At 36.6% G+C, this 22111-nt stretch overlaps 2 protein-coding genes across 2 annotated transcripts; one reads left to right on the top strand and one right to left on the bottom strand.

Moving 5' to 3' along the window:
• Positions 1-1400: 1400 nt before the first annotated feature.
• LOC115982177 lies at positions 1401-4435 on the top strand. The gene is made up of 4 exons (XM_031104709.1): positions 1401-1531; positions 3141-3201; positions 3660-4311; positions 4349-4435. The coding sequence occupies exons 1-3, from the start codon at positions 1469-1471 to the stop codon at positions 3875-3877; spliced, it is 342 nt and encodes a 113-aa protein (XP_030960569.1). The 5' UTR covers positions 1401-1468; the 3' UTR covers positions 3878-4311; positions 4349-4435.
• Positions 4436-16944: 12509 nt separating this feature from the next.
• LOC115979261 (nuclear transcription factor Y subunit B-4) lies at positions 16945-17394 on the bottom strand. Its single transcript, XM_031101242.1, has one exon. It carries the CDS (start codon positions 17392-17394, stop codon positions 16945-16947), a length of 450 nt encoding a protein of 149 aa, XP_030957102.1.
• Positions 17395-22111: the final 4717 nt, after the last annotated feature.

The following is a 22111-nucleotide window of genomic DNA, read 5'->3' as shown; positions in this document are numbered from 1 at the left end:
AATAGAATTCCTATTAATTTGTAACATCCATTCTTATTTCTTTTCTCCTTTTTTTTCCTTTTAAATTTATTTATTTTTATGTGAACCAACACCAACCCAGAATAAGGGAAATATTTTTTAGGCCCTCGAAGGCCTAAAAAGAAAAAGAAAATGGTTTAGGCCCTAGGAGGAGCAAATTTTGCTACATGCAAATTTTAGAATAGAGTAAAATGATGCCGTTTTGAGCTCCTTAAACCTAAGAAAAAAAAAGCATCAAAATGAAGAACTATGGAATTTGAAGTTTATTTTTGTCCGTATGTATCCCAAACTCGTCATGGAAGTATCTGAGTTTATTTTTGTCTCTAAGAATGTTAATTTTTTTGTCTCACAATTTGGTTAGTTGGGTGGCCTCTTGTAATTGGGATGGGCCCATCTCCATCTCCTCTCTTCCTTCTTGGGCTCTTGTTCTAGAAATTGGAGATGGATTGTGACCCTCTCTTGTTCCTTAATATGTTCTAATCCATTAAAAAAAAAAAAAAAAAACATATAAGCATTCCTTCCTTCAAAATGCTATATCTTCGAGTTGCAGATGAGTTTGCCTAAGATTTGGAGTTGTTTGTTCCAAGTGGTTCTCAAAGTTCCATTCTTTGGATTCACAAAGAACTTATTGCATTAAGGCTTGTATTATGCTCAGGGACACATTTAGGTGATGTCAAAGATTTACTCCAATAAAAAAGATATCAACTAATTGGGTTATAACTTATAAGGTTCTTGATATTTCCTTAATCCTCTAATTGATGCGGATTGTAGATTTTTTATTATTATCTATATATTAAAATTGCCATTCTGTTTTTTTTTTTTTGGAAACGGGAAAATTCCTCAATGGTGCTTTTATATGGCTAAAATCTTTTATTTTATTCACTTTCCAATCTTGTGATAATCCATCTTATAAAAGTTAAAGAATTATAGGATTAAGGAGTACCTTATAAATGGGTTACTAAATTGCAACTATTAACCTTAGATTATGATCTTTTGTAATATCCAATCCATATTATAAATTTAATTAACATTCTAATTCGTGGTTTAGTAGTAATTTCCATACTATCTAAAATTATTGTTTTTTTTTTGAAGCCTATCTAAAATTATTGTTAAAATTAACAAATTAATAGACTGGTTCGGTGATAAGATGTATTATTAGCATTAGAAAATCAATAGATTAATTCCCATCTGTAACATCCATTCTCTCTTCTTTTTTTTTTTTTTTCCTTTTAAGTTTATTTATTTTTATGTGAACCAACACCAACCCAGAATAAGGGAAATATTTTGTCGGCCCACAAAGCCCAAAAAAATAAAAAGAAAATGGTTTAGGCCGAGGACTAGGAGGAGCAAATTTTAGTTTTAGCCAGAGTAAAACGACACCGTTCTGAGCTCCTTCTTAAAGCATCAAAACGAAGAACTCTGAGTCTGTAATTTGAAGTTCAAAGCTTCAATGGCGTGCTTGCTCTCCATAAGCTTCTCCATGCCTCTCTGCCCTCCAACAATCCTTTTTCAGGTAACCTTTTGCCAAATCTCTCTTACAAAACTTTTAGCTTTTACTACTTCACTCACAAAAAAACGTTTTCTCCACAACCCATGTTTGGTTGCTGAGAAAATATCAGAAAAAAAAAAGAGAAAAATTCTTAATTTCTACTATATGAAAATACCCACATTAAAAAAATGCAATTAAATTCACCCAAGTGACCCATTACAGCCACTGTTGTTTGCTTAGTTAGGTTCTTTTTCTTTTCACCCATTTTAAAGCAAAAAATGTTAATAAACAGTGTCAAGATTTTATTTTCTTACATTTTCTAGGGAACCAAACGGGAGGAAAGAATTAAAATTTACCCTTTCCAGCAGTGTTTCTTGTAGGTTCTTTTCTAATTCTTATTATAGATAGTGTGTTCGTTTTTTTATCTTTGAGCAGAAGTGAAAAAAAACAATGTTGGAATTTTTCTGTTCTCACATTTTCTCGGCAACCAAACGGGTCGAGAGAATGAGAATTAAGTTCATTGTAGCTTCTTTTCTAGTTCTTATTATAGTTATAGATGTTTGTCCTTTCAAATGATTCTTGGTCAGTCTAGGAATTTGATACTGAAAATTGTTGCCTGAATTCGAGCCACGTTTGGCTGCTGGGAATCTGAAGGGAAAAAGAACAAGAGCAAAAGTAAGAATTATCTCAGTTTAGTGTTGTGGAATTGAGGTTCTGTATCTACAAAGTGTCTGTTCTTTTTCAATTATCCTTTCTGATGTGTTAGTACTTGTCAAAGGTCAAAATATAGATAAGGGAACCATGGGTAATGAGAAAGAGCCATTTAAATCTTGAATTTGAAGACTATTTAATCTTGGCTAAGTATATTTGTTGTTGCTTACCCTTTAGCAGCAAATAGTATGAGGTTGATTAGTTGATACATAAACCAAGAGCATGATAAATTAGAAGCGTTGTTGTCACCCAAAATGTTTTGTGGGGCTTTTTTTTTTGCAGTTTTTGATTCATCACCAACTTTTAAAATGTGCAACCTTTCACAGTGGATCATACATAGAAACTGAGTTTTGTTTCGTCACTAATTAATGAATGGTTAACCAGAAATGTTTAAGCTTTATCAAACAGATGCTGGGGTACGACAACAGTTAGTTGTCATTGGTTTCCGTATGTCTGCATGCTATTTGCTTTTATATGCAACTGATTGTGTGAATGAGTTTTTTTTGTCAAACACATGTGGATCACCTTCTTTGCAGCCACTGTTGCTGGTTAGCTAAACAGGACACTGCATGTTACTCATGAGTAAAAACTCATTGATGTTCATAATGAATAAATAATGGCTCACAAATATTGCTCAATTACCAAAAGTTAATGTCTTGTATTGCCTTTTTGATAATTGCTCAATAACCAAAATGGGTTTCTTGTATCACTAGTTTGATTTATCCTAATGATTCTTTAGGTTATGCGGCAATTTGTCAAATTAAGTATAGGGCTACATTGTAGTAGTTCTGCACAATATTTTTTTTGGAAAACTGTTACTTAATATTTGTTTCTTACACATGATGCCCTGGTTGGTGTTTTATTTATGGAATTGTGTGTATTTGATCTGTTGTACTTATTGTTTGTTGGGACTTGCCTCCAGGAAATATATCCAAGGAAATCATATCATGGTAGACTCTCAAACCAAGCAACTGCCAAAACAGGTTTTCTTTATTTATCTCCTTGCTCATTTACCATTTATGCCTCCTGTTTGAAGCATTAAAGCATGATTGTTTCTCATTTTTAGGCTTTTATCCTGTTTGAACCTTGGTCAGCTACCTGCATTTTGAGTTTTGAAGTGTTGTTTTGCTCTACATTGGGAGGGGATAAAAAGCTTTTTATGTGAATTTTGGTTACCCCATGAATGGATTTTTTAAAGAAAGACAATTACCTTCAAAATCAATAACCAATACGTGTATGATGTTGCTTCTTTTAACTCTTGAGTGATAATTTGTTGATGATACGAGACCAATTCAAGTTCCAATAATAAGTTAATAATAGTATGGATCACTTTTAGATGCTAAAGCAAGGCATAATGTTTAGGACTTCGTTTATATTCAACATTTGAACAATGCTATCCGTTTTTTTCTTTTTAAGCTGATTGTACGAATTACGTTTGCAGCAACAAAGCTTCTTACCATCTGCAATGCAAATAAAGGCATATTATCTGTGAACTGGAGCCATCGACATCACTTAATTACACCCTCAATATTTCCTTCTGAAACTAGTTCTTGTCCCTTGAATTCTTGTACCCACATGATAATAGCTGGTTATTGGGTGGGACCTGATCTTGATGATGGCTGGGGATTTGTTGAAGCTTTTGTAAATCAAATTACTTGATTTTTGGGATTATTTTGCTTACCTTACTTGATAGACTTTGATTTTGGAAATGTCTGCCATGATTCATACTTCATTAGAACTAGCTTTAACTAACTGCAACTTGCCAGCATCCTACCATTGGGACAAGGTTATTAGAAGTGTGCACTCACATTTGACCAAATGCATGCCTCCTCCTCTTCATTTTGCCTGACCATTCATACATCAAATTAATGGGTAGGATGCCTTCTCTGTAGTTTCCTCTAGGGGTCTTGTAGGTCACAACCGGCTTTGACAAAGCATGTACCTGAGGTAGAGGAGAATACTGAATCTGGAGGATGAACTAGGAGGTGGCACTGTGGTGGTGTATTAGATTCTGGAGATCACAAGTCACTGATTTCTTAAAAATAGCTGAAATATTGCACTTGCAATTAAGATTTGCTAAGGAGTATATAGAGGTGATCATAAACTAGATTTGCTAAGGAGTATATACAGGTGATCATAAACTTCTCTTATCAACTCGAACTGAAGGGATCATCAAGTTTTAATGCGAGTATGCATGGATGGTCGATTTTATGTTCTTATACTGCTTTGGCTCAAGCAATTTGCATTAAGGGTCACACTCTTTTTATTTTGAGTTAAGTTTATGTTTATGAGATGCTAAAGCATGTGGATATTTTTTTGCCCCTAATTGTTTTCATGAACCATTTGTGTCTTATATATGTAGACCTCATCCTATTGACCAAATTGAATTATGAGGTAAAAATCAAAATGTTGGATGAAGCACCTGGTCCTTGACTTAGGCAGTGAAGCAGTAGTGGTTGGGATTAGTTTAAGTCTTGGATTCAATCTCACCAATTGGTTTTTAATTTTTTATTTTAAAAAAAATGATAGACATGAACTATAAAATTAAAATGGTGTAAATTTACAAAGTGAAAGTTGAAGGTTGGGCTGAAAAGGGCAAACTTGGGCTAAAATTTTGCGTCAACATTCTGTCATCCACAAAACTGAGATCCAAGTGTTCAAAAGCCCGACTCAAAAATATAGAGACCCTAAAGCAATATGGGCGTGTGCAATTGCAAACGCTAACGGACCTTACCAATGTAGGATCTAATTTTCGGCAAGGTACCTTACCAAGCCTTAACTTGTATGGGCTTACCAATGTCATAGTCAAAGAATTAAGGCTGTTAAATAAAATGAGTAATTTTTTTAGGAGATGAAAATAAATCAAAGTGTTCAGTATTGACTGCCCAAAAAAAAAAAAAAAAACGTGTTTATTTATTTTGCAAACTAATCAAATTCAAGCTCAGGTTTAAACTTAGGTATTGAACTAGCAAAACTACATTATAATTTATCCATAAACAAGCTGACTTAAGATTGATTTTTTTTTTTGAGATAATATTGTTAAGGAGGGAGTGGGAAGACAAGACTTACAATACTAGTATTTACAAAAAAGCCTAACTTTTGTAAGTACTAACGAGGTTTATAAACCGAAGACATAAAGATTGAATTTGAGTACATAAATTTATAAGATATCAAATTATTGTATTTAAGTTATGAAAGTGTTGTAAAAAATGTTATAGACGTACTATTTCTCTTAGTTATTGATATAAAAAAAAAAAAAAAAAAAAAAAAAAAACCTTATTTAGTTTAGTAGTAAAATTGATACTGTAAGGACTCGATTTGTAACGAACCGTAACAGTGTTGGGTTCGCACGTAAAAAGGCCCAAACAATATCATTTATAGAGCGTGGGTTTGAAAAGCTAGGCCTTGATCACCAGACGGCGGGTTTTTCGTGATGTTCATACATGGTTTAAATCGTGTTCGCCTTAGGAGTCTTTCTCCTGGAGGCGGGCTGCGAGGCTCTGGTTTTTGGTCATTTTTCCCAGCCAGCCAGCTTTTTGGTGCACTAACCTTTACATTATATAGTCCTTCTTGGTTGATCTTAACCGTCCACTTGTTGGTCAGGCAGGTGCTTATTTCTGTACCCATCCCATCAGCTGTCCCCTCTTACTTTCTTTTAGTTGCGATGATCGAAATTACACCGCCCAAGCGTCTTTTTTCATTAATATGATCAGGACGCTGGCGGGTGCATTTAATGCGGAGGGGACGTATTTTCCTTGAACCAATTTTGCATCGTACCTCCACGTGGGCCCCATTCCACTCTCATCCCCTTCAAGATGCTGTTTGGGGATAGCCTTCATCGAGACGTTGCTCTCCCCATTGAAGTCCTGGAGTGCTGAGGATAGGGTCGTCCTCAGCTGTTTCCCTTGACACCTAGGCCTTCGATCATTCGTCCTCGGCACACGTCTTCCTTGGCACGGGCCCTAAGCCCGGATAGAGCGTGGGCCGGATCGTAAACTCTCCGGCCCCACAATAGCCCCTCAAAATCCTGCTATCCGACTCCTCGGACGGACATGAGGGTTTTGATGACATCAGATATCTGCCAATATCTGTCAATCCTTGTCACCTATCGGTTCCCGAGACTTTTCATCTGCCCGAGACACGTTCCTAGAGCCCTTGGAAGGCGAAACGTGGCCTCATTAAATACGAGCGGCTTTGTGTTTCCCACGTTCTATGGCGTGATGAAGATCGAACGGTGGTGATCCCTTGGTTTTTATGGGCGGGAAAATGTGTGCGGTTACCCTAGAAAGTATAAAAGATTTTTTGGAACGGATCTGTCTCTTCAGTTTTGCACTTAAGAGTTCTAGCGCGTATATTCTGGGTTCATCTGAACTTTCGCCCAAACTCAAGTCTATCTCCAGCACAAAAAGCCTGTCCGAAGCGTCTTTCCTCTTTTATGTAAGTTCCCTACCTCCATTAACTCGTGCTTTTTCTTTTCTGGGTTTATTTTTCTTTGGTTCCCTTTCTTTTCCCGTCGTGGGTTGGGTTTGTTTAGTAAATTATAGAGATGGCTAAATTGAGACTGAGGAAGTAAGTCGATATTGAAGAGGCGATGAATAAGTTCATCGTCGATTACAGGATTCCTCCCAACGTAAGTCTGAGGCATTTTAAGATGGGGGAGTGGCACTATAAGAGGGAAACGGGCGCGGTAGTAATTCCCGTTCTTGCCTTTATAGAGGGGGGTATGAGAATCCCTATGGGGCCGGTAATGAGGGGTTACCTCAAGCACTTCCGATTAGCCCCCACCCAGTGCGCCGGCAACGTGTTTAGGATTCTGGGTTGCGTGGATGCTTTAAACGAAAAGATGGGGCTAAGACTGACCTACCATGACGTGAATTGGTACTATAATCTGCAAAATTTGAAGGGGAAATCCTACTACATGAAGACGAGAGACGAGAGGGTTCGACTAATCCAGTGCCTCCCTGATTCTAATAAGGGATTAAACAAGGATTTCCTCATCGTCTCTGGTGAATGGCACGATGGCGACCCGTGCCCCATAGTAGAAGGAGAACCAGGTGGGGTTACTGGGAATGGAAGGGTGATGACCCTTTACGCCATTCTAATCTGATGTTGTTTGGTAACTAACATGCATACGTGTTTTTCTTTTTGTAAATCCACACGCCTATCAACGGCATTTTCACTTAGTCAACCGGGCGGACTTGGAGACTGTTCTACAAGCGGCAGTTTTCGTAAATGACGGAGATGGTCAAGTCCGAACCGCTCACAAAATACTAGGGTACCCTCCTATTCAGAAGTCATTTGCGGACGCAAGGCACGTGATCAGCGCTAGCCGTCCTTGGCTTCCAAAAATTACCATGGTCGAGCCAGGATTTTCAATCTCCCAAGAACCATCTGTCCCCGAGAACATCCCATTGGTGGGCCCCTTCTCGTCTCATCAAGTAGCAGAGGACGAAGGCGAGCTAGACCAGCCCGAGGAAGGTTTTGGGGTGTTTGACCTAGCCAACCCATCCGAGGATCCTTCTGGTGATATAGGTGACCCAGCCTTGTCCGAGGCAGAATTGTCATCAGTAGGTACCTCTTCTCAAGCCGAGATGAGACTCAAGAGAAAGCCCCCGACCCCCCTACTCGAACTCCTCGAGGGTCAACCTGGGAAGGATACGCAGGGAACGCCACAACCTAATGCTCCTTCCCCACCACCTCAACCCCAGATTGTCCAGACTAGGTCATCTTCCACCAAGTCACAGCCACAATCCCCCCGCCCCAAACTTCCTGCTTCCTCCCAACCAGCTTTGCCTCCTTGGCTGGAAGGCACTGATTCAAAGAGAAAGAGGAGTCCCAAGGGCAAGGAAATCATAGACGGGGGAAAATCCCAACCTTCTAAGGAGAAGAAAGAGGCTCCGCGTACAAAACAACTGAAGATTGGGCACCAAAGCAAGGGTAAAGAGACTGAAGTCCAATCCTCTCAAGGCAAAGGGAAGGGGATCGAGGCCCAGTCCTCGCCAAGCGCCTGGCTTCCTGCCCCAATGCTTCACGGGGGTCCATTGCTAGAAACTGCATCCATGAGGGACCTTGGAGATGACGAGGGTGGCTACGTAGCAGACGCACTAGGGAGAACCATGCTACTTCCCACTGACATGGATGGACTGAGGAAAATGAGGATGCAAGAGGTCTTCCTCAGTACTAAGAGGTACTTGGGCATGGTAAGGTTTCTTGAAACTTAAAACTTTATTAACTCTTGCTCCTGGTTTGTCATTAACTATGCATTTATCTCCCTTGCCAGGCTCTCCAGGCCACCTATAGGATGGAGGAAGAGGTGAATAATAAGAGTAAGGCAGCCGAGAATGAATGCACCAAGCGCTTAACGGCCGCGAAGACTCTCCAAGCTTCTGAGGAGGACCTAACCAAGGCCAAGGCTGACCTAACAGTCGCTATCCATGAAAGGGATAGCGCCTCGGCGGGCTTAGCTAGCGCCCAAAAACAGGCCGAAGACCAAACAAAACGTCTACTAGAAGCCGAGGATCAGTTGCAAATAGCTAAAGAGCTGATCAAGGATTTAAGTATAAAACTGGCCGTAGCAGAGCATGACAAAGTGTGGCGGAGTATGCCCGTGACGAAGCCATAAGGGCCTAGCAAGAGGCCGAGTTTGCCAGAAATGAGGCTGAGGTGGCCAAGGAAACGGCCGAGGATGATGGTTTATAATGCGGGGGTAGCTGAAACCTAAGCCATCCTTAAAGCCCAGATTCTTGGGGTATGCAGGCTTTACTGCTCCCAGGTTTGGGAAGAGGCATTGAAGCGAGCTGGGGTGAATGCTTCATCCGACTTGTGGAAAGCGGAGAACATATTCTACCCTACAGCCATCCGTGAGGCCACCTCCTCCAGCTCCGTGGCTATGAGCGACCAACCCGAGGAAGGGGTCACCCAGTCGGAAAACTTACAGGTCGGCGGCTCTCCTGGCAAGACGCTCAAAGAGGGAGAACCTCAGGATGTGATAGAAATATCTCAGCATACGGATCCTGAGGTTCCTAAAGAGGTTACTGAGCCCGTGGTTGGCACTCAGATGCCTAATGCTGAGGAGCGAGCCATACTTGCCTAGCCCCCACAGGCAATTCCCCTTGCTGCGGTCCCTAAGAGTACCGATACTGACCCTGTTCAGCCTTCCCCAGAAGGGACTATCCTCCAGGGCGTCGAAACTGATCCCGTTCCGCCTTCCCAGGACGTGGCCGACGCAAAACTAAAAAAGTAGAAACCCTGGCTAGGCTTTGTATTTGTTTTTAGTTTAACGATTAACTTGTCTCTTTTCATTTTGAAAACTTTGTAATCTGTTAGTAGTTTGAACCTGTTGAACATATATATGTGAAATCATTTTCTTCATTTTTCCTTTTGGTTACTTGTTAGTTGCCCTCGTCAATACTTACTATTGTTTATGAATTTGGAACTAATTTATCTTAACACGTAGGAATAGTTGTGCATGCGATACATTTAACATCATGTTTCATAACCTTAGCTTACCTGCACCTACAGAGCCTTAAATTCATTCCTAACCCTCATTCAACGAGGATATAGGCGTCATTCTAGAGGTCACGCGTAGTTGCTAAGTCCTGCTTAGTACCTAGACTTCTTTAAAGTAGTTGGTTTCCCCATAAGCTTGAGTCCGAGGACCGTGTAATACCTTAGTTCTGTCCAAATCTTGATAGATATTAATAAGTAGTTGGTTTCCCCATATGTTTGAGTCCGAGGACCATGCAATACCTTGGTTCTGTCCAAATCTTGATAGATATTAATAAGTAGTTGATTTCCCCATAGGTTTGAGTCTGAGGACCATGCAATACCTTGGTTCTGTCCAAAACTTGATAGATAAGTAGTTGGTTTTCCCATAGGTTTGAGTCCGAGGACCATGCAATACCTTGGTTCTGTCCAAATCTTGATAGATATTAATAAGTAGTTGGTTTTCCCATAGGTTTGAGTCCGAGGACCATGCAATACCTTGGTTTTGTCCAAAACTTGATAGATAAGTAGTTGGTTTCCCCATAGGTTTGAGTCTGAGGACCATGCAATACCTTGGTTCTGTCCAAATCTTGATAGATATTAATAAGTAGTTGGTTTCCCCATAGGTTTAAGTCCGAGGACCATGCGATACCTTGGTTCTGTCCAAAACTTGATAGATATTAATAAGTAGTTGGTTTCCTCATAGGTTTTGAGTCCGAGGACCATGCAATATCTTGATTCTGTCCAAAACTTGATAGATATTAATAAGTAGTTGGTTTCCCCATAGGTTTGAGTCCGAGGATCATGCAATACCTTGGTTCTGTCCAAAACTTGATTTTGATAAGTAGTTGGTTTCCCCATAGGTTTGAGTCCGAGGACCATGCGATACCTTGGTTCTGTCCAAAACTTGATAGATATTAATAAGTAGTTGGTTTCCCCATAGGTTTTGAGTCCGAGGACCATGCAATACCTTGGTTCTGTCCAAAACTTGATTTTGATAAGTAGTTGGTTTCCCCATAGGTTTGAGTCCGAGGACCATGCAATACCTTGGTTCTGTCCAAAACTTGATAGATATTAATAAGTAGTTGGTTTCTCCATAGGTTTGAGTCCGAGGACCATGCAATACCTTGGTTCTATCCAAAACTTGATTTTGATAAGTAGTTGATTTCCCTATAGGTTTGAGTCCGAGGACCATGCAATACCTTGATTCTGTCAAAAACTTAGTTTTTCTTCCAAGTAGTTGGTTTCCCCATAAGTTTGAGTCCGAGGACCATGCAATACCTTGGTTCTGTCCAAAACTCAGTTTTTGATATGAGGCCTTGGCTTTAGGGGGATTAGCTCCTCGGCCAAGCCCCTAAAACCATCCATGCGATTGACGCTACAAAGCGTAGCCCCTAGTCAAGAATCATAGCCTCTAGTGGAACTTTACGCTAGAACACTATAACCGGTTGTTAGAAATGACAAGGGAACTATCTCGACCTACTGCCTATGCCAACACACAAGCCCTTTCCACAGACGGCGCCAATTGTAAGGACTCGATTTGTAACGAACCGTAACAGTGTTGGGTTCGCACGTAAAAAGGTCCAAACAATATCATTTATAGAGCGTGAGTTTGAAAGGCTAGGCCTTGGTCACCAGACGGCGGGTTTTTCGTGGTGTTCATACATGGTTTAAATCGTGTTCGTCCTGGGAGTCTTTCTCCTGGAGGCGGGTTGCGAGACTCTGGTTTTTGGCAATTTTTCCCAGCCAGCCTTTTGGTGCACTAACCTTTACATTATATAGTCCTTCTTGGTTGATCTTAGCCCTCCACTTGTTGGTCAGGCAGGTGCTTACTTCTGTACCCATCCCATCAGCTGTCCCCTCTTACTTTTTGTTAGTTGCGATGATCGAAGTTACACCACCCAAGCGTCTTTTCTCATTAACATGATCAGGACGCTGGCGGGTGCATTTAATGCGGAGGGGACGTATTTTCCTTGAACCAATTTTGCACCGTACCTCCACGTGGGCCCCATTCCACTCCCATCCCCTTCAAGGGGCTGTTTGGGGATAGCCTTCATCGAGATGTTGCTCTCCCCATTGAAGTCCTGGAGTGCCGAGGATAGGGTCGTCCTCAGCTGTTCCCCTTGACACCTAGGCCTTCGATCATTCGTCCTCGGCACACGATCTCCTCGGCACGGGCCCTGAGCCCGGATAGAGCGTGGGCCGAATCGTAAGCTCCCGGCCCCACAGATACTAATTACTAGTAATAGAAGATTGGTAAATCTAATTTCTAAAAATTCATAAATTTAAGTTAATATATCTAGTTAACTCAAATAATATATAATCTCAACTATATGTTAATTATTACTTATTAGTATAGATTTGTAAAGTGATACAAATTCCTAGTTATAGTATTTATTTTAGATGAAAAAAGAATAAGTTAATGAAATAGTCTATGGAAAAAAATCAAGCCTTAAAAAGAAAAAAAAAAGAATAAGGCATGATTATATAATCTTGCTTAGTAATAAGTTCAACTCTTTTTGTTCAACTAATCTTAAACTTTTAATGCTTGCTTCAACTCAATTAAAATCTTGAGAATGACCATTTACAACCGTGACAATTTATTCATGAATACGTAACCTTGCTTAGTAATGAGTTCAACTCTTCTTCAACCAGTCTTAAACTTTTAATGCTTGCCTCAACTCAATTAAAATCTTGAGAATGACCATTACAACCATGACAATTTACCCTCCCTCTCTCTCTCTCTCTTTAGGCTCTCTATTGACTCGCTCGGACCCAACCTTAATCCCTTGTTGGGTGTCTTCATGGTTTTCTTTTTCATAGTATCGTTTGGTAAAATGGATCGGTGCAATAAAAAAAAAAAAAAAAGTCTATCTAATCCAACCTCATTAAAGGCCAAACATTTTAGGATTCCTGCTTGATTGCTTGCCTTTTCTTCTTCTTGGTCTTCCTCTACCTTTCCATTTCTTTTAAAACTTTTTTGAGTACTTCACTAACCCCTGGCATATATATTTATACAGTCTCCCATATTATACAAACTAGATCCCTAGGATGACCTCAAAAAGTTCAGAGAATGTTAGTGACAAAAGTCAAACTTAGGACTCCCATGTTGAGTGATCATGAGTTTGAGGAAGACCAACCCTTTGGGGCTTTCTGCTTGTTAAGCATGATGCAAACCTTAAGCCAGTGTTGGGTACATCTTCAAGTTTTTAAACTGTCACCCAAGGTACATATCAAAGCTTCACGTTTAGCTAACTAGAACCTGGTCAGAAACCAGATGGATGAATAATTGAATGAGTCCTATAAATCTATTGTGTTGATGGGTTTTAAACAGTTTGCATTAATCAAAATGCATGAAATTCAGGTGCTTATTGGTTGAATAGTCTAATAACACATTAAAAAGTCCTTGAAGACATCGATGCCCTTGACATATTACATATATATCCCAAAAACAAGTATGTTGCTAGTAGTTATACATATCTCACTAGAATTGTTAATTAATATGACATTAATTAAAACCATAAACCATCCAATAGTTAGCTCTATATGATTTTAACATCATAAATGTTGGACTGATTAGGCCACGTATAAGTACGGAAAAAAAGGTTACCAGTGATGCATCTAAATTAATTATCTGTTAATTAATCCGTGCTAGCTAGAAGTTCAATAACAACCGCTTGTTGTCAACTTTCTTAAGCATGTAATAGTTTTTGTCCGAGTAATCACCAGTGAAGAACTCAATAATGGTTATAAATCAACAAGCTTAATGCTTTCCTTTTGGTTGCCAAGGGAAGAAAGGAAAAGAAATAAATGTTTGAATGCTTATTAATCTTTACTACAATCAATAATTGACCCAAAAGAAAAAAAAAGGGTACTCAAATGAATACATTTTCTAGAAAATGTATTCATTTGAGTACCCTTTTTTTTTAGAAAAGGTAGAGATCTCTATTGTTGTAAGTAGATTGTATTAGCGAAATAGCAATGTTCAATATAATTAAGTTATTTGCTTACAGGTTGACATAACAGCTTTCAAAACTAAACTATTACGTGTGGAGTTCTTATTGAAATAAAAAACTTACTACCTACTTGTGCATTGTACTATGTCTCTCTATAATGCAGATTGTCATGACTAAATGCTAGAAGGCATGGGTATGCAACTATGCATGCATTAGCTAGGTGAACCATGGATCACTGGGGTAGTGAAAAAATATATATTAAGAAGATCAATGAAGCCTCTTTGGGTAAACTTTTAGGTCACATGCAATTAATTTGCAACAAAGTTAAACTTTTCATATGATGGGCTGCTGCAACTCACAGGGACAAGTCATGATGCCTTTGCCCTTCAGCCTGGAAAATGGATGCACCAATTGCGGTACATATCGCGGGTTTGCTATAATTAAATTCAAATCACTGTGGCCAAAGTGCCAATTTGCACAAGTAATCTTGCAGTGTGAGAAGTTTATGAAGCTCGATACCATAAATCCATGGTCGGAGTCCATGGAAGCAACATTTATCTGAAATCACTCAATCAAGGAAACCATCATATATTTAGTACTGCAATATATTTAGCAGTTGGTCCCATAATTCTTTGTGGTTTTCGAAATTATTCTATCAAGGAAACTATCACACAGTAGTACTTACTACATTGGTATAATTAGTCCTAAATTTTGAACTTTTCAACATTGTCCTAGTAAGTAACACCATAACACATGCAATACTGTCTTGGTATGGTTGCTCCAAATGTACTAAGGTTGTCTTTGATTCTACAAAGGAAACTATTTCATGGCCGTACTGCAGTGGCATAGATGGTTTGTGAGGTTTTAAGCTTTTTTATCAACTAGTCTAATAATATATAGTATCAACCATGCTCAATTTTGAGAAATTTCTCTCCTTTTATATAGGGTAACTTACTAAGTGGGACTTTGTTCCATACCTTTGTAGGAAACATACTTAGTGGAAGATTTTCCACACCAATTGTACCAATTAAATCTTTTGGAAATGAGAGAAAAAGAGTGGGAAAAGAATATATGAGAGATGATAGTTGAGAAGTGGTCCCAAGAGTTTATAGAAACCCTAGGCTGCATGTTGAAAACCCTAGCTCTGACAAAAAATTTTAAATTGGATTAGCAGCACCTTTACAATCAACTTTTATGGGAAAATTACCCTAATCTATTTGCATAAGAGTAAAATATAACGCATGCCATAGATTTAATTGGGTGTTCACGATTAATCATGTCATGTAAAGCCACGTGATAATGGTCCCTAGTTCTAGGGTTACCGAAATCCAAAACCTAGTGTGTGTGCAATGTTTAAACTAGTTTGACTATTACTATTTGAGTAATATATATCAACCTGCTAGCATGATATATTTTGCAGAAAAAAACTTTGTGAGGAAGTTTATTCAGAAAAATTCGGGTGGGATTTGTTAGTGAGAATTATAAGGCAATTGAGAGGATCTGCTTAGAACTAATGTGATTGGATCTTTTAACTGAAACATTCATTTGCCTTCTCTTTTAGTGAAAATGAGAGGATGTACTCAGAACTTATGTGATTGGATCTTTGACCTGAAACCTTCACTTTTCATTCTCATTAATTTGTCTCTCTTTAAGTGAAAATGAGAGGATCTACTTAGAATTAATGGGATTGGATGCTTGAACTGAAACCTTCACTTTTGATTCTCATTTGCCTTCTCTTTTAGTGAGAGAATGGGGGTTCTGGTTGGAGGAGAATGCTCACAGAACTGAAATGAGTAAGTACTTTGATCCTTAATTAATTTTGGTTCATGACCTTTTTGGTCTGCTAACAGATTTGGATTGTACTCTTTCATGATGAGTTGACTAGTGGTTATAGTACAATATTGGAAGATTTAGATTCAGCTAGATGCTAGGCAATATAAGAAAACCCTAAGAAAAATGAGGGGGGAAAGGGGGATATTCTATTGTTAACTCAGTTGAAGTCTCAACTCTCAAGTGCTGATAGGTCCATCCATATAAGCATAAGAATAAATCTGATATACCAGTGATTAAATAGCAATATAGGTGACAAGGAATTCTTATATGATTATTCTACAGACACCTAAAATAAACACTGCATGCACAAGGCCTTATCATTCGGAGGAATGCCAGCTCAAGAGCTAAGTAAATTAATTACAGTGAAAAATATAATTGGATTATAATCACTTGATAAATTATACTGAAAAAATAAATAAATTGAAGAGGAATATGTGTCAATTCTTACAGTTGAGAAGAATATAATTTTTGCATTTCCTTAATCTGGAAATAGGAATATCAGCTGGCCACTTGGGATGTAATTACATGATATATTTTACTAAAAACAGAAAGAAAGAAAGAAAGAAAAAAAAAAAAAAAACAGAATGATGTGAATAAATCACAGTAGAGAACAAATTAAGTTTTCCACTGCCTTAATCCCAAAAATGGGAATAATTACATCTCATTAGCCAATGTTCATCCCTAAATGATCCTTAGTCTTTAGAAGAAGTGAGAAGTGCTCAACCACATAGAAAAGTTTAAAATTCCTTTGTAGCTACCAATTTAGTAAACCAAGTTTGTGTCTAGCTAGCCAGAATCTGAGTGCCTATCCAAAATGGACTCTTCTTACACTGTCCTCTAAACTATTGTCAAGTTTATTTCCTTTCAAAATCAAGAACTGCTCATGAAAGTACCATCTTAACATTAGTATCTATCAAGTATAAACTGCAAAATTCAAGCCAAACTACATATATTGGCCAGCACCTTCTGTTCTTAAATGTGAGTTTAATATGGTAAATTCTCAAATAAAACTCCAATAAGTAAAAATTAATGATCAAAATTTGAATTTCAATTAATGTAGAAATAAATTTCACATATTGTTTTCTTTTTAAATTAAAATACCGGAATGCTTTCTATAGAAGTTCTATGTACCATCATATAACATTAAGATCTGTCATGAAAACTGCAAATTAAGTGCAAGCCAAACTACATACATTGTTTATCACCTTCTACAGAATTTCCTCTCCTCCTTCAGCAAAAGAGAGGAAGAAAAAAAAAAGTACAATATGAAGAAAATGATACATGAAGTGGAGCAGAAAGATGCAAATTTACCTTAAACTACAAAAGTATTGAAGAAAGATAGATTTAAATCTTTCTCAGTTGATTACATCCACACACATGGCTTGAACCTCTACCTCCAGTAGTGGTCTTATTCATTATCACATCATATCATGCAGTAGACAATATTATAGTTCAAGATGGTCTTGCTTGAGAGTTGTCACCCCTCTCCATAACTCTAAACTCTAATGGGATAGGAAGCTCAGTTTGCCTCCCATGTTGACCTCCACTTCTATAGTTTGATTCTTCTTCATGGTTGTCAGGAGTACTATTACCTTTGTTTTGATTAGCTTTTAGCCTTTCAGCCTGTCTATATTTATATAAGTACCGTACTATAGCCTCAGCATAGTTATCAAAACCTAGAGTACTCAAAGCCCAACAGATGTCATCCCCATTGACAGTCTTTCTGTTCTCTTTGTGACACTTGTCAGATGCCTCTGCTGTGACAAAACTTACGAACTCAGTTGCACTTTCTTGCATAGTTTGTTTGGCTTCCTTGGAAATCTTTGCTGTTGGGGGAAGGATTTGCTTCATGATCCTACCCACGTTTGCAATTGGAAACAATCTTTCTTGCTCATCATCCATTTCTAAAGTTGGCTTGGCAATCAAATGAATTTTGTTCTTCTCAAACACAGACATGTTGCTTGTGGATCATGTATCTTCACTTATATAGATGAAAGTATGTATATCATGTATATGCATGTGTCTATGTGCATGAAACATGTTATGTACATAAAACAATTGTGGATATATATGTTGCATGTCAAGGTGTGTCACCATGGTCATAATGGTATGATCTATGATGTAAAAGCCTAGGTAGAGACATGATCTTGGTGATGCAATAGCACTAGGGTCTATGTTTCAAAGTTTGACTTCGAAATATTAAAATAAAGTTCCGCTAAATCTATAGCTGATATTGAAGTTGTCGATGTGAAATGGTTTTAGCATATGTAAAGAGATAGGGAATCAACGTATCAGACTCCTGCTAATCAAAGAGCAACCGCATCAGTCCGTGCAAAATTTTTGTCTATTTTACAAGAAAAAACATACTTTTTCTATTTTACACATCCACTTTTACAAAACACAAACATCAATTTATTTATTCTATCATCTATTTTATTTAAATAATAATATTTCTTTAATTTTTTATTATATCAAGCAAACCACTACCCACATGGCCCCACCCACCTCTTTCTTTCTTTGTTGTGAGAAGAAGACAGATGAGAGAGCATGATGAAAGGGGGAGAAAAAAAGAATAAAAAAATCATTTGCACATGAATAGTAACCGTGCATATATGCATGGTTATTGTTCATGTTTTGTATATTTACACATTTTTACAAGTACTGGTATGGATGTTTTTTAGGTTAAACAGTGCCATTTCAAACCAATATGTAGACGTTCAAAGTGCTAGTGGGTCCCGTGCACAGTGCACAGGACCCACTGGCAGGTTTGTCCCCCATATGAAACCAACTTCAGGTAAAAAAAAAAGAAAAAAAAAAAAAAGAAACGTGAAGGAGAAAAACGTAGATATAAATAAGTCCAATCGAAACCGCACCTTAGTGTCTAGCAAAGTAGCAAGATTTTGTTAATAGAAAACTTTTTTTTGTCAAGACACCGAATTAGTCATGTCATATCACTAGAGCTCAACGTGGACCTAACTTTAGTGATTTCATTCACCTAATGCATCATGTACCAAATTTATGGCCCAACTCATTGGAGTAAGTGTTTGCAGATCCCCTATCTGAGACTCCTCTTTCATTTAAATCTCTCAGACATTAGTTATTTAATAAAAAGAGAATTATATATTATGGTCATGCTTAAATAGAAAGTCATAATTGCTCACCCCTTCCCATTTTTATTGAAAAAAGTTAAATTTTGTTTCAAATAAAAGTGAATAAAGAATAGGGCTTTCACATTTTAGTAGGCCAAAATAGGGTTTTACCCATTTTTGCAAAACTTTCCAGCAAAACGCCCCTAGTTTGAAACTATTTAGGGATATGCCCTTGTTTTGAAATTTGATTTTTAAAAAATCGAGTTTCAATGAAAAACTTGATTTTTAGAAAATCAAATTTCAATGAAAAACTCGATTTGCTGAAAATCGAGTTTCTTGAAAATTTTTGCATGGAACTTGAGTTCCATGCAATTTTTTATTTTATTTTATTTATTTATTTTTTAAGTTTGATTGCTTATAACTCGATTTTTGCCAAATCAAATTTTTCATTGAAACTCAATTTTTAGAAAATCGAGTTTAAAACAGGGGGCATATCCCTAAATAGTTTCAAACAGGAGGCATTTTGCTGGAAAGTTTTAGCGAAAGGGGTATATCCCCATTTTGGCCAATTTTAGTAAGTTGATTAGTTTTCCAACCCAGCAGCCATATATATTTTGGGAATGATATGGTTTTGAATAAATATAAAACCTTGAAAGCCGTATCAATTATAGTACAAATTTGGTCCCCTCCACTACACTCCACTTAGAGTCATAGACCCATATAATCTGATTAATGGCATTTACATGATCTACATCAATATAGCTTAAAATATTGATGCAGTTTGTACCATCCAAATGAGTGGGCGACATTTGTGCACGTTTCAAGTTTTGGGATGGTCTCAACCGAACTGTACCTAAAAAGAACTGATTATAAACCTTATTTTTTGCCTCAGTATGCGCTTGCTTAGTTTATCTTCTAGGTTTATAATTTCTTTATGTCTTTGTCTTTCAATTTGGAGGCAAAATCATTTCCTTTATGAATTTAAATCTTGCATATATGGTTAGGTTTTGGTCAAGCTCTGAAACTCTTTTCACTTTGGAAAAGATGCTATAGAATTATACCTTAGATTAATAATGAAACCATACAATCACCAATTAAGTTAAACACGGCCTAGGATGAGTTCTAATGACAAAGGTTCAATCCTATGTGATTTCATTACAATACTATCTCTATTGAAAATTTGAAAGCATACAATCATGCACCAAATTACTTGTATGTGATTTGAAGGCATACAATGATCACCAATTTAATTAATCCTCGGGAGTCAATTCAAATAGTAGTCTATACCAGTTGATGCTATTGAAATTTTGGTAGGGCTGATCACAGAGGTCACGTCTAGATAAGGTTTCCATGATTAGCCAAGGACATTACCACTTTTAGATCAAGCGGGCTATGAACTTGAATTTTTCCTCCCTTATTTTTCTTTTTCTTTTTGAAGAAGTTTTAACTTATGATACTCACTTTTGATAATTATTCCTTATTATTAGGCCAAGATATAAATTGGTTTTTGGTGTAGGCGGAGATCAACCTTAAATCTTTTATTTGATGATAAGAGAGTTTACCAGTTGAACTAATTACTAGAACTCACAAATTTCCACCTTATGATATAGTTTGTATGGTAATATATATATATATATATATATATAAACAAAAAAAAAAAAAAATTTAAACTCCAAAGGTAGCATCCAGTCTCCACTCAAGAATTAAATTAGTCCAAAGAGATTCAAAGAAATGAAAATGACCAACTAAACCACACATATGCGGTATGCCCCCTTCCCCCACCATTTTTTTTTTAAGAAATACCATATTTCAAGTGGTTCTACCATATTGAAGAAATCAACCACCTCAAGAAGTGTTGCTCACTTATACACAAACCATCGAAACCTCAAGGTGTCCTCATCCCTCCCCACTTACTCTTGTTTTCTCTCTAAAGCTAATTTCGAGAGAAATTTTATTTTTGAAATGATTTTATTAATCACTCTATTTTCTTGAATACAAAATATGTAAAAAATTTATAGTTATAAGGAAAAACAAAAGCAATAAAGATTTTTTTTTTTTGAGAGAAAAAAAAAAAGCAATAAATATAATGGAAGATAATATGCTTTAATTTGTATGTTTATGTGTTGATATACCTAAGAAAACCATCAAAATACATTTTTCTTTCCCATCATTTTTTATTTTCTCTAAGCTATAAAAAAAATCTTTGACAACTTTTTATTTTTTTATTTATATAAGAGGATTTAGGATACCCTTTTTTAACTTTATAGTCAAGAAAAATTGTTGTGAAATTTATTACACGAAATATTTTTATGATTTGGAAGAATATCAAGTTATGTTTTCATAGCCAATTAAGATATGAGTTAAGAAACAATTATCATGTCTTTTTTTTTAATTATATATTTTTTTTAACATTACACTCTAGTTTTATTTTTCATGTATTAATTTATTCTTGCATTTTTATATAATTTTAATTCATAACTGATGGAAAAACAAATCTTCATACTTTGGCCCGCCAAAGTTGAAATCTAATTTTATCAATAATTGGACGAAGAAAACGGGCAAATGCCCCTTTCAAAAAAAAAAATTTCTAGCATTTTGCCCCCTTTCACAAACTAATTAGAGAAATGCATCTCTTTTAAAATTCGATTTACTCAAAATCGAGTTATTAAAAAAAAAAATTCTGAAGCCTTATAGTGGCGTTTTAAGGACCTATAGTGACGTTTTAAGGACCTATAGTGGCATTTTGTAATCTGATCTCTATGAAGTCGAGTTACATGCAATTTTTTTTTTACCTATAACTCGACTTCATGAAAATCAGATTAAAAAACGCCACTATAGGTCCTTCAAACGTCACTATAGGATTCTTAAAAACGTCACTATAGAGTTTAACTCGATTTTGAGAAAATCAAGTTTCAAAAGAGGGGCATTTCTCTAATTAATTTGGAAAAGATGGCAAAATGATGGATTGTTTTTTTGAAAGGGGCAAAATGTTGGGACCCCCTACTTACTTTCTGTTAACAAAAAATAAAAATCTTCATACGTGGAGAACTATTAAAATAAAGATGGCTAATTCTTTGTAAATAAATTATTAAAATACAACAATTTTCTTTAGTTTTAGGGGCTCTCTGTATCATGCTAGTTTATGATTGTTGGATATTATATTGAGTAGTATCGAAACTCAATAGAGTTGAATTGAAAGCACTCTTTTTGTGTCAAACTTAATTATTTGGTTTTTGCATCTTCTCAAAATACATTTTTCTCTCATCATTTTTATTTTCTCTAAGCTATAAAAAAAATAATCTTTGACAACTTAATTTTGTTTATGTAAGGGAATTGAGGATAGCCTTTTTTAACTTTATAGTCAAGGAAAATTGTTGTGAAATTTATTACACAAACAAGTTATGTTTTCATATATAGCTAATTATAAAGTTGAAATGTGTTAAGAAATAATTATTGTATCTTTTCTTTTAATTATATATTTTTTTAACATTGAATATTATACTCTAGTTTATTTTTTATGTGTTAATTTA

The sequence above is a fragment of the Quercus lobata genome, chromosome 3 (assembly GCF_001633185.2).
Source record: "Quercus lobata isolate SW786 chromosome 3, ValleyOak3.0 Primary Assembly, whole genome shotgun sequence".
Lineage (NCBI taxonomy): Eukaryota > Viridiplantae > Streptophyta > Magnoliopsida > Fagales > Fagaceae > Quercus > Quercus lobata.
Note: the sequence above shows the minus strand (reverse complement) of the source record. Positions and strands in the feature narration are given on the sequence as shown.

Bases quoted from the DNA above. Each gene is read 5' to 3' on its own strand.
- LOC115979261 (XM_031101242.1), bottom strand. From the start codon at position 17,394: ATGGATGATGAGCAAGAAAGATTGTTTCCAATTGCAAACGTGGGTAGG.
- LOC115982177 (XM_031104709.1), top strand. From the start codon at position 1,469: ATGGCGTGCTTGCTCTCCATAAGCTTCTCCATGCCTCTCTGCCCTCCA. The intron at 1,532-3,140 runs GTAACCTTTTGC...ACTTGCCTCCAG, and splicing joins CTCCAACAATCCTTTTTCAG to GAAATATATCCAAGGAAATC. The intron at 3,202-3,659 runs GTTTTCTTTATT...TTACGTTTGCAG, and splicing joins CCAAGCAACTGCCAAAACAG to CAACAAAGCTTCTTACCATC.